At 29.3% G+C, this 13199-nt stretch overlaps 2 protein-coding genes across 3 annotated transcripts; one reads left to right on the top strand and one right to left on the bottom strand.

Annotated features, from left to right (window-relative positions):
* The first annotated feature begins 158 nt into the window (after positions 1-158).
* Positions 159-2701, top strand: Eaf6 (chromatin modification-related protein EAF6/MEAF6). The gene is made up of 4 exons (XM_083104505.1): positions 159-376; positions 812-1015; positions 1184-1220; positions 2050-2701. The coding sequence occupies exons 1-4, from the start codon at positions 305-307 to the stop codon at positions 2385-2387; spliced, it is 651 nt and encodes a 216-aa protein (XP_082960631.1). The 5' UTR covers positions 159-304; the 3' UTR covers positions 2388-2701.
* Positions 2702-3929: 1228 nt separating this feature from the next.
* LOC145974589 (cuticle protein 8) lies at positions 3930-8151 on the bottom strand. 2 transcript variants are annotated; one of them, XM_083104503.1, is made up of 5 exons: positions 8051-8151; positions 7822-7975; positions 6629-6684; positions 5431-5743; positions 3930-4608 (listed from the first exon to the last, which is right to left on the bottom strand). In XM_083104503.1, the coding sequence occupies exons 2-5, from the start codon at positions 7870-7872 to the stop codon at positions 4330-4332; spliced, it is 699 nt and encodes a 232-aa protein (XP_082960629.1). In that variant the 5' UTR covers positions 7873-7975; positions 8051-8151; the 3' UTR covers positions 3930-4329. The 2 variants fall into 2 exon arrangements, with proteins under 2 accessions (XP_082960629.1, XP_082960630.1); XM_083104504.1 differs by having other exon boundaries at positions 7822-8151.
* Positions 8152-13199: the final 5048 nt, after the last annotated feature.

Raw genomic sequence — 13199 nt, 5'->3', positions numbered from 1 at the left:
GGAGAAAAGCAGTAGAGATTTCTTTATCCTGATTGGTCAATTTGACGTCACTTTAATTTGTGGGGTGAATTTTCGAACGCACTTGGAGTAATACTTGCTAGTTACATTGCGCATGTGCGAAAACTGCGGGAACCTGTCAGAGCTGTCAGAGAGAGAAAGAGAAAGAAGAAGAGCAACACTGGTTACTAGTTCCTGATTATTTGGAGCAAGTTGGAAAGTTGTATCGTCGGTTTTCAACGTAATAATCCTCCGTTAATTTTAGTTTGATTCTGCTATTATAATCAATTTAAACGTACATTCGAAAATGTCTACGAAATCCTCGGTGGATCTGCGAGCGGAGTTGGCAGAATTAATAAAACGTAAAGCTGAAATCGCTGTGAGTACAATATACGCATGGCAACAATTTTCACGCATATTTCACGTCAAAGTAGTACAGAATACCACGTTATATATTTACGCAACACAAAACTTGTAAAGTTTTTAATTCTTCTTTATTACACATCTTATTTCGTACTATTTTATTTAGCCTTAGATGCGAACAGCTGATTGTGGTTTACAAAAGTACGAGGTTATGACGTCAGAAAATAAATCTAAAAGTATTTTAGCAAGAAACTCAAATATGATTTATTTATATTTATTTATTTTTTTATTTATTTTTATATTTATTTATTTATTCATTTTTATTTATTTTTTTTTTTTTAAATAAAATAACGTCATTGAATTATAATTTTTTTTTACATTATAAAATATAACAGATATTAGATACACTTGGCGCAGATAGGAAAACTTGTACAAGGATTAATTTTTGCAGGATACATTAGCCAATTTAGAACGTCAAATATACGCCTTTGAAGGAAGCTATTTGGAAGATACGCAATTATATGGAAACATAATAAGAGGTTGGGATAGGTACTTAGCGAGCAACAAAAATACTAATAGCAAAGCTGATAAACGTAACAGAAAATTTAAAGAGGCTGAGAGATTATTTTCTAAATCGTCTATTACATCTATGGCAGTAAGTAAATAAATTTTTCTTAATAAAATTTTATTGCACAAAAGAAACAAAGATATATTATTCTCATTAATTAAATAATTAAACTTGACTTGTAATTTCTAATATTTTGTACGCTATTTTAATCTTCTTAGAGGAATAATAGCTAATTTGCATTGCCTCTTGTTACAGGCGGTTAGTGGACTTGTAGAGAATGCGCAAGAAAAAAGTAAGGACCTCAATGGATATTCATGATTATTATATCATGATTATTTATTTATAAAAATAATATTCTTGTATTTTGTACGCACTTTTCTTTATTATTCTCTTTTCTGTAGAAACAATGATAATTTTATGAATGCATAAGTAGTTACTTGTGTTTGATTAAGTTATCTTATTGTGTTATTGTATATATTATTATGTTATAAATAGAACATGTCTGCACTGATTTTTTTCTCGTTTGGATTGCTTTATATCTAGAAGAATAATATTACTAGAGCTAGCATTTGATATCTACATCTACAAGTATAAAATATCATTAATATAACTAATATTAGAGTATGAGAAACCTAATATTAGAACGCGATGCTGAGCTTAAGTAATTAAATAATTTTTTTTAGTTTGAATAGACTTAGCCGCTATATATCTGTTATGTGTTTAGTAGTATATAAATAATACTTTATTATAAATTATATAATGGTATTGTTCTTCATTTTCCTATTAATCTCTATAAATAATGTTGCACACCTGTATGTATCTCGAGATCGTATGAATGACCATGCTTTAAGAGAGTATAAACTTTGCAAGTACAATAGTAGCAAGCAAATAATTATAATAAAAATATATATAATATTATGTAAATATTTGTATTACACACAAATGTTTATTTTCTGATACAGAAAAGATCATACTCGCTACGAGCATTGTCTGAGTGAAAATTCTATACCTCTAACATTGGCTTATGCACCTGTATCGCTCCATCTGCAAACAATATCTATTTTCTTTCGCTTTCTCTTCCACTTGTATACCGTTAATATGAGATCCCTGCTTAATTCCAGTTGAACGATACAGTGAATCGGAGTCTCAAATTGGAAATAGTGGAAGTGAAGACAATTGCAACTTTGGCAATTCAAATGCAATCTCTTCTAGCAATAATAAAGAAGCTAGCGGAAAAAATCATACTTCTATTCAAACTGGATATGCCCAAAATAATAGTACACTTAATAATTCAGAAAATGCTTCAATTCAATTTACAAATGGGTCAATGTCCAATGGAAATTTAGAACACATTACCACACCTGTCAAAGAATGTCACAGTAATAGCAAAGACTCGAATAAAAATAAATCTACAAACAGCGCAAAAAAGAATAGCAATAAAAGATCTAGAAATAGGTAGAAATTCTTCTAATTATAACTATATATATTAATTCTTTGTTACATGGTATTAAGCGATACAAGTATTGCTCGACACTTATGAATAATGGGACTAGCTCTAAGAACCTTTTCATTTACAATATCATATTCATTATTTTCATATATATATATATATATTTTGGTGCATAATATCTGAAACCTTAATATTAGGAGGGCGATTTAGATATTCGTTTTAGTATATAATAGAAACAAAACATTTCCATTTTAATTTAAACTGTATTAAAGACATGATTAAATTAATACATTTTATCTTACGCTAATAAATTAATTTCCTCATATCATATAATATATATATATTAATAAACGTAATTAGTATATGTTGTAAAAAGATGCGAATCTTTTTTGTATCTGTAATATTTATTGCAATATTAATTCTTCAGAAGTTATTTTTTAGATTTGCTGAAAAAGTACAACTTTCTAAAAAAGATGTAATGATAAATATTACACAAATTAATATAATAATATATTCTTTGATAACATTGCCGGAAAACTATATTATATACAATACTAATTACACCTTACATCACACATTTCTTTGAATCATAGAGCTATACATAATATAATAATAAATAAATAAGAATAAAATATATCTCAGATCTCTTCAGGATCTGTAAAAATTGAAATATTTAATTCTGTGTAAGAGATCTTCATTTTTTAGCATATATATGTATATAATCTAATACACATATATACGTATTTTTTGTATAAAAATATTTTTTATTTTTCTTTTTTTATATTTTTTTACAAAGATTTTTTTTATTTTTCTCTTATGTATAAGTTTTAATACATAAATTATGTCATCAATGAAATATCTAAAATTACAAATAAAGAGACGCAATTGTCTGAAAATACATATATTGAATGTTATACAGGTAAGAGAATTGTACACTGTAATACAAAAAAACCTATGTTAATATAGCAACTTATATATACGTAATGCGTTTAAAATCTTCCAATTGGAAAAGAAATAATCCTTACGTAAAAATAAACCGAAAATATAGAATACCTTTTACAAGATGCGTTATATTCTTGAAAAAAAAAAAACTTGATTTTAAAAGTTGGAAAAATTAATAGCACATATTTATGCTTTTTTTTCAAGTTAAATCTCTAACAATTTTATATGTTATCGAATTTATCTCGATGCAAACACACTAATAACTACTATATACAAAATTAATTCTAATATATAAAAAAATAGAACATATCATATAATAAAATAATTTCAAATAATGTATTAATTGAAAATTATGTGTGTCTAATGTATTAAGGTAAATTCTATTTTTTCTGTAGAAAGAATATCGTGTATCTTGTTATATTTCAATAGCCATATTCTCGCGAGATTAATTCAATAATAAATGTATATCACAAACTAGTTAGAGATTATAAAGGAATATAAAGTTGAAAAAGAATAAAACACACACATGTTATCCGCAATATGCACGTCCAAAAGACATCTAGAAGATATCAAGATTTCAAAGCCATTTATGGGACGAAAATCATTTTCAAAAAGTCCTCTTTAAATGTCTTTTTGGATGTGCATGTTGTGTGAAATAAATTTTTCAATTTTCTCGAAAACAACGTGCTTCATACAATTAATTTTATTCTACATTTTATTCTACAAGAAAACATTTTTTTTCTTAATTATAATACAATTTGTTCGACACATTGTAATAATAGTGTAATTAATAACATTCTCTCAGTAAAGCATGAAATATATATAATATATTATATAAATTAAATATATGTTGCATATAAAAGAATCACCTTAGAGTATAAAAAAGAACACATATTATATTCTACACATTATAAGAAGCTATCAAATACGTAATACTTTGCTTTAAAAAAAAAAAATACACAACATTTTGTATGGAAAGAAAAAATAGTGAAGTGAAGCTAAAATTGTATCAAATTTTATGCCTGTCGTTTGTAAATATAGCGCCGGGTATAAATGTTTTTATTTCGGCTGCAGATTTTGCATTCTTTGGCGGCTCGCTTCTAGTTACAACCGCGTTAAAGCCATTACGATCATCCGCTGTGTAAGAAACGGTACGAATGGTTCCGTCTTCCTCAACGACCGAATATTCTCCTTTAACTGTATCTCCGTCTCGTTCTTCCCACGCTGACTTGGAGTCGCCGGTGTATCCGTCGATTACGCCGTAATTAAAGGAATATTTAGGATACGCCTGATAAAAAATATATATATATGAAATCTTTTATCTGTTATTTTTTTATATTTATATTTTTTATTTTTTTTATATATTGTGTATTTTATATTTTTTACTCTTTTTATATATTGTTTGTAATTAAGTTTGTATAAATTTATATCCATGTGCTATTGTATTGTTCGTTCGAGGGAAATTTGTCAAAAAAATTTGATTGAAAAATATAAAATTGTGTATACATATACAGGGTGTCCCAGACTTAACGAATCAGCCGTTAATGATAGATTCCTGAGATCATTTGGAAACGAAAATCTTAATACCAAAATGTTGAGGAAGATGTAGTTTCGGCGCTACAAAAGCTTAAAGATTACCAATCGGCGCGTTACGTTCTCCTGTCCTGGACATAGCGCATCAAGGGGCCCGCGTACAGTGCGATAATATCGATATCGATAGAGGGATCAATATAAAATAAAAAATAGGATTCTGCAGTGAGCGCGATTGTGTCTTCGATGCGACAGTAGTCAGCAGTTTGAACATTTTTATGAAGTCCTTCTCAACATTTTGGTATTAGAATTTTCGTCTCCAAATGACCTCAGGAATCTGCTATTAACGGCTGATTCGTTAAGTCTGAGACACCCTGGATATCGATATATTTAATCTTGATTCCTGACGTAGAGTCTTGCGCATTTAAAATAATGGCGTCCTATCAATCAAAAATACTTAATATAGCCATTTAACTCCCATTTTTATTTTATTCCATTGTTTAACTTTTTTCATTTCATTCCATTATTTAACTTTCGTTATTTAATATAACTATTTATTTTTGATTTTCACATCATTCACCATATTCTGGACGTCCTTTTCCAACGATTTCGGTTCAGTAGCTACGATAGCTGATGCAGATTTGACGATGGGCGGCGCGATGTATACCAGGGAAGAAGTCCTTGGCAAAGGCTTATATAACAGAGGCGCCGATACTTTGACGTATGTAGGTGATGCTAAGTGATGACTTCCTGGTCCAGACGCATCATCACTTTTCATCGATGCGAATTTCAACGCGCACGCGATAGTCGGCCCGAATGCATCCAACGACGTTGAATCGACAGGAGTGCACGAATACGCTTGCCTCGAGTTTTGAAATGGTTGCGAGGAGTATCTGTTGTAAGAGAAAAAGATAGAATATTTTTTGCCCTTCTTTCCTTCCGTAAAATCAATATGACATCCCTGGTGAAAGAAAATCTCATATAATTTCTTAGGAAATTTGAGGAATTTTTCATTTAAATTTATAAAGAATTCTAAAAAAAATATATCACATTTATATATATATTCAGGTTTTTTAATATTATTTTAGAAAAAATTATAGAATAAAAAATCTCAAAATATTTAACATTTATATACAGGGTGTCCCGAAACTACCACTTGATATTTTAAAGGCAGATTCTCTGGCCAATTTAAAAACGATTTTTCCTCAGCGAAAATGTCGAGGGAGATCATTATTTTTTGCATATTCCCAATTTTTGTCATCATGTATCTTTCTAACTAAGCCTTAAATTAAAATTCTATTAAAGTAAACTCTACCTAAAATTAACTAAAGAATGTGACTTTATTAATATTTTATTCCCATAAGCCTTAGTTTGCGAAAAACCCTTTATTTTCAATCGTTTATAACTCGAAAACTATTAGTGCCGCGACATTTTCGCTGAGGAAAAATTGTTTTTAAATTGGCCAGAGAATCTGCCTTTTTTTTTGGACGGAAGATACCTGGGACACCCTGTATATTATATATATTATACAAGAAATTCTAATTTAAAATTTATTTTTGATAAAAATATGAATTATCTTCATTTCGGAAGATTTTTGAAAAGTGTACTAATTCAATGCCAAAAAATTTAAAAATTTTTAATTACAAAAATACGAAAAATTTTAAAATTTTCTGAAAAGGTTTTAAAATTTTTATAGAAAATTTTCATGAGAAATTCTGTAAATAATTTTCACCAGGAATAAGAAAAGTTTCTTTTTACTCAAATCATCTTGCACTCACTCTCGAAGGAGATTCGCTCGACTAAAGCTGAGCAACAATGTACACAAGAGTAACATCTGAGAACAGAGGAAAGACACGTGAGATAATCTTGTCGCAATATTATTTAAAGTAATTGCATTGCGTAAAACGTGCGATTTATTATTTGAAGAAAGCATAAGAGAATTATTCGACATTATTAACGACGAGAGATGGTCTCTATTGCATAATAGAAACGATCTGCAGCTAGATTACACATCCACAGTTGCTGCTTCACATTCTCTTCATGTTCACCATACAATGTGCTAGATCTATTATCGTTCTTCCGATGAGCGTCGAAAGAATGTTCGACTGACATGCAAGTCATTGGTTTCACATCTTCTCGATCATTTACGAGAATATATTTTAGATTTAAGATCTAACATTGTTAGATTTTATTTAAAAATAAAAGGAGCTCTAGAAATTTATTAATTTAGCTCTATTTATCCGTGAATCTGTGGATTTATACGTGTTATATGCATAAATGTACACGGAAAAAATGGCGGTTGTCATTAATCTGCTCCATTGTGCAATGTACTCGTTCTATATTTAATTAAAATTTTAATTATTCTAAAGATGATAATTCTATAAGATTCGATAACGTGATTAATTCATTCGGTAGATTCAACTCGATTCAATCGATGAGATTTTTTATTTAATTATTATATTAATTTTAATATTTTAATTTAATTTAATTATTATAACATTATAAATTATTAAACAATTAAACCATTTCTTATAACAATTAATTTATATAATTTATATAATAATTATTATTATAACTATTGAAAATTAATTTCATTTAATTATTATATCATTCTGATCTCGAAATGTTACATGGATATCTTTTCGAAATTTTAAAATTGTCTCCTCCTTTGCTCCCTTTTTTAGCTTTATTCTCCAAGAGAGTTGGAAGGAGATAAATTTTGACTTAAATTTAAAAGCCCCTGGGAATCTATGAAATTCAAAATCAGAATGATTAACATTGATTGCGTTCTTGAGACATTAAAAATTGAGGTGAGAATTAATTTGAGAATTAATTTATTAACGATAACTGTGTAAATGTCAAATTTAAAAACAAATAGACAGTTCCTTCGTAGCAAGAAAAAATTCATTTGACACGAAAAAAAATGGCGAAAAATTTAAAGCATGCGAAATATAATATTAATAATACTAACCATGCCACAGAAGATTTCTTCTAAATTACATTTCCGCATAGTGAAGAACATTGTAATCCGTAATATCGAGGACACAATATAAGAAACACGTAATTTAGGATGGCTCTTTTCGTTGAAGTGTGTTGTCCTTTTTTTCAAAAGCTAAGCGTCTTTCCTTTAATCACAGAACATTTTCACATATAAATGCTTCGCGTCGTTTAATTAAAAGAGGTATATTATCGTTGCATACTCTCTGTCGAATCTCGAGAATTGGTATTTTCGTTGTTCCCGATCCGAAGACGTAGTCCTCTCGAGTAAGCGATGTCTCGGAGAGCGTTGCAGCATCTCACGATTGCGAATCTTCTTTATATACCGCGAACATTCACTTACATTTTTGTCGGTTTCTCGCGCCGCGCGCCTTAACAGCGAGATTGCAGCGATGCACAATCGGGCATTGCATTAGGGAGCATGGGAACTCGCATCAGTTGCATCGAATGAACGATCGAATTTATAATCATCGTAATTACATCAATGCATTTGTTTTTACAATTTTAAAAAAAGAAATTAATTATAAAATTAAGCGAGATTAGATGCAATTCATTCTACTTCATTTACAGACAAAAGAAATTGATTCGTGTGTGTGTCTCCATTTTTTAAAAATATAATATATAATCCATAAAAGTTCTAAATATACAGAGTGTCTCAGACCACATGTACACCCCTTTCAAAATGAAAATAAATGGCTTTTATCAAAAATCGCGATCAATTTTTAAGTAAATCGGGTACGTTCTATCAAATGGTGATATTTTCAACTTTTGATTCCGACCGGAAATACGCCATCCGGATCGGACGTTGAATTTTTTTAGGAGAACATGGTACTTTTTATTACAGATTCGAATTGTACGTGAAAAAATAAGAAACTTTTGTATCAAACGTTTTTTCTGAAAGTGCCTCTGTCAATCTTAACATTTGAAGTTCATTATTTCATCACAGTTACCTTCAAGGTCAATTTTAAGATTGATAGAGGCACTTTCAGAAAAAAACGTTTGATACAAAAGTTTCTTATTTTTTCACGTACAATTTGAATCTGTAATAAAAAGTACCATGTTCCCTTAAAAAAATTCAACTTCCGATCCGGATGGCGTATTTCCGGTCGGAATCAAAAGTTGAAAATATCACCATTTGATAGAGCGTACCCGATTTACTTAAAAAATATTCGCGATTTTTAATAAAAGCCATTTATTTTTATTTTAAAAGAGTTATACGGGTGGTCTGGGACACCCTGTATATGAATTGTGTTAGATAATTTTATTAATATTTAATATCATTGCATTCTAAATGAGTTTATTGACTACGGGATCGTTCTAAATAATTCTAGATTTAATATCTTCTATAAATTTACAATCAATATATATTTGTCATGTAAATTGTGAGGGAAATTGATACTAACATGAACTGTACTAACTTATTTTACACAAGTCAAACACATATATCTTTTTATACAAAAAAAAACATGACGATTTGAACTATGGAATTACGAAAATAATTTTTAATTAATTATCTTTTCATTGTTAAAATTAAAATTTTCAGTAAATAATTTCATACTTCCATTTCCAATTTGCAAATGTTTTTCGAAAACAAAAAAGATAATTCTTTAATCAGTGACAGTTCGATATTTTCATTGTAAAGTATGAAATTAACTTTTCGCGTGTTAAACTGTTTTTTCTCATAAATAATATATAATTATAATTTTTATAAAAGATCTGTCTGTGAACTCTACGATTTTTTTTTCTTCGAAACGATAAAAACCTGCCCAAGATAAATATCAAGGATAGTTTTGCACTCAAGAACCAAAGCGATTCTTTTTAAAAATAGCGATAATAAACATGCGTAAGACTAATCCCTGTAGCAGATATCTGAAGCTAGGAAATAAATAGCAATAAATAAATACTAAATCGATATAAATTTAAAATTTCTAAACAAAAGTCGCAAGTTCGAACAGAAACTGTTATCAAAAATCAAACAGCCGCGTATGTTTATAATTTGACATTACCGTGCTCTCTGTTCGCGAAGCCACGAAACCTGGTTCTATTTGAAAAATTTTCCAAACAAGAGTCCCGACAGGAGAACGAGCAATAATCTTAATATAACACAAATTGCGACACCACACTTCTCGTATAGTTCTCATATATTTCTAATACTTCTTATATGTAATTCAGTACTTCTCAATTCTCGGTGGTTTTAAGTGTAATTAAAATTTTGCGATCAAGCGAGATTACTCGAATCTCACCTGCTATTAACAGCCAATTAGCAAAAAGTCATCGGCGAATTCACGGACATAGATATATCCTTATTTTTACGCATCAACAAATAGTAAGTCGCATATATATTTTTTGAATTTTTTTCTTTCTTTTTTTCCTTTTTTTCTCGGAAACGATCCTTAGACAATTAATCGTGATTAAAAATAACAAAAAGTTCATCCTCTCAGCTTCTCACTCTTTTGTTCCTTGCCTTTTACTTCCTTTTAATCGCTGTGAATTTCTTTAGAGAAATTCACAATTAAATCTTTCATTTCCGTAATCGCTATCGATTTCTTCCGAGAAATTCGATTATTCTTCTTGATTTCCTATTTTATTCCTTTTTCCATTTTAATCCTCATATACGTATTTTTCAAAATACTTCGATGCATTATTTCTAAAATAATGGAAGGAGAGAAGTAAAGAAATAATAATAGAATAATAATAATAATAATAAATTCATAATAAAATCCAAGGATCATTTTTCGAGAATAATAATAATAATAACAATAATAATAATAATAATAATAATAATAATAATAATAATAATAATAATAACAACAATGATAATAATAATAATAATAATAATAATAATAATAATAATAACAAAATACGCCATCACAATTTTTGTTATTTTTATTAGTGCAGCTTAGACGCAAATCACGCAATAGTATAAAACACTTTGGGAATCGGCGGAATCGGGCCTTGAGGCAGCAATTGGCTCGGGCCTTAGAGGAAAAAGGAACTTCTGGCTCTCCAGTCACCAATATCGCCACAAATGAAATAAATGCGGAAACCATAGACAGCCAACAAGATAGCCAGAATCCTCCCCCTCCTCCCCCTCCTATTCCAGTGCCCCAATATTCCTCCATTTCTTCGCCAGAGAGCTCCCTTCCATCTTTTTCTCCACCTTCCTCCCCTGTCCCAGTAATTACTCTAGATTCCCCTCCTCCCTCTCCTTTAGAATCCAGCGATTTCCGACAAGAATGGCTCGATTTCGACGAAGCTCTCGAGGACTTCACAAAGTATCTGTCCGACCTCGAAAGGGCGTCGCACGATTTTGAGGAGCAGTGATTCTGAAGAAAAAACGGCAGATGACCGAATCCAGCGATTCAAACCTTCTGCGATACTTCCTGTCGCAATTTCCGCCCCTTACATATCTCTTACCAGAAGAAATATCCTGCTCTGGTCCTGTGAACCATGAGAAATTGCGCAGAGTACTAATTCAAGGTCATCCTGATATCCTCATAACTGTTAGTTATTATACTTTCCCACTCAACAATATAACATGTTATATAACATATTATATAACATGTTATATAACAGTTACATAACATGTTTGTTATATTGTCGAGTGGAAAATTGCAACTAAAAATTATATAAATGTTACTTGGTGTTTGCCGAGGTTTATATCTTGTTACATATTTTTTGCTACAAATATATTGTTTATATTTATATTTTTGTACACACCAGTCAGAATTTAAACTAAAGCGTAAAATTTCCCTCTGCGTATTGATTCTGTAAATTAATGTAACATCTGCGGAAATTGATTTGTAATTAAAATTGTGAAAATTAGTTGAGTTAGTGGGGATATACGAACTTTTTATAAAGAACGAAAGCGTTGTTATTTCGAAAAATCACGCTACATATATGCTAAATATTGCATATAAATGTTTATAGACATTTTTATACTTGTTCGTATTTGCATTGAATTGATGTCATAGCGCCTATCGTTTTATTTTCCTTCAATTGGCAAGATTCTCATAAAACTTTGTACCTAAATGTTTTTTTTTAACTGAATATGAATTTTCAAAATTTAAAATAATCTAATATGGCAGCCAAAATTTTGAAAAATGTAACAAATTGATGAATTACAATGAAAATCTCTTATCTTTAATTCTTAAAAGGGAATGCTCGACTTCTCGAACTCGATACGCTGATAAAAATTAAAACAAAAAATGTACTAATACGTTCTCTCGCAAATTTCAGCTTTTCTACGAAACTAGTAAATACTCTTTTGTTCATTTTATTGTAGATGTGACAATGAAATAAGAGTACTTACTCTCACTTCATGGTTGTGAAATAACATGTCTATTTACATATCCAGTTTTTATCGACTTTCTCGCGTACACGCGAGTTATGTTAGTTATTCGCACAATCTTATTTCATAGACTTAGTTACATTCACGATATAACATTGATGTAGTTCCGATTTTCTCGAAAATCAGTTTATTAAGCGCGATTAAAACAATCAACGTCATTTGTATAAGATAAATTTAGTGTATTTAAAAGATCTGGCTCCTAAAAAACGTTATTTGGAAATTTTAAACATATTTATATCTATATAAATATAATTTTCACAAATAATTTATATAGCATTTGATACAATACTTCTTTAAATGAAACCAGTATATCTGAAATCTTGTGTTTTAATCAAGAGCATCTCGTTTATATTTCTCAGAAGTCATACGTTTGTCATTGTGTGGTGTCGTGTATATACAAGATAACGGATCACGATCTCTGGTAAGGTCTCGACACACACACATACATTGTGATATTATAAAATTAATTATTCGTATTTGACAATTAGTGTATCGCTGAACGTGTCAATTTGTTTTCATATGTCGTCTTGTTAATTATAATATTTGCTCTAAATTCTGATTATTAACAATAAAATCATCAATATGAGTTTACTGCGATTTTTTGTACTGCAAAATTCGTGCTTGAAGTTCTAACGATTCATCGATACGCACGTTCATCATTTATATATTTAATTATCATACATTATTTAGAGTAAGCAATATTTTATTATTGCAATTTCAATGTTCGTTGTGTCTTAATAAATTCGAAATTTCGAGCATGATAAAATTAGGAATCAATCAAAAGGTATAGTCTTGATGTATATATGTTATAATATTAATTAAAAGTTTTCATTTTAATGACTTTTTACTATAAGATTATTCAGCATTAATTCTACTCTTTAATATATTATTGATTTATTAGCGAAATATTCAAGAGAAAAATATCGGTTTTATTTGTCAAGGGCAAATAGGGAAATATTGAAAATCTTTAAGTATGATTTTATAGAGTTATCATAGTTTTT

This window comes from Camponotus vicinus, unplaced genomic scaffold (genome assembly GCF_025532165.1).
Source record: "Camponotus vicinus isolate PSW18456_S1 unplaced genomic scaffold, iyCamVici1.0 SCAF_7, whole genome shotgun sequence".
NCBI classification, from domain to species: Eukaryota; Metazoa; Arthropoda; class Insecta; order Hymenoptera; family Formicidae; genus Camponotus; species Camponotus vicinus.
The sequence above is the reverse complement of the archived record's forward strand: the minus strand, read 5'-3'. Positions and strand labels throughout refer to the sequence as shown.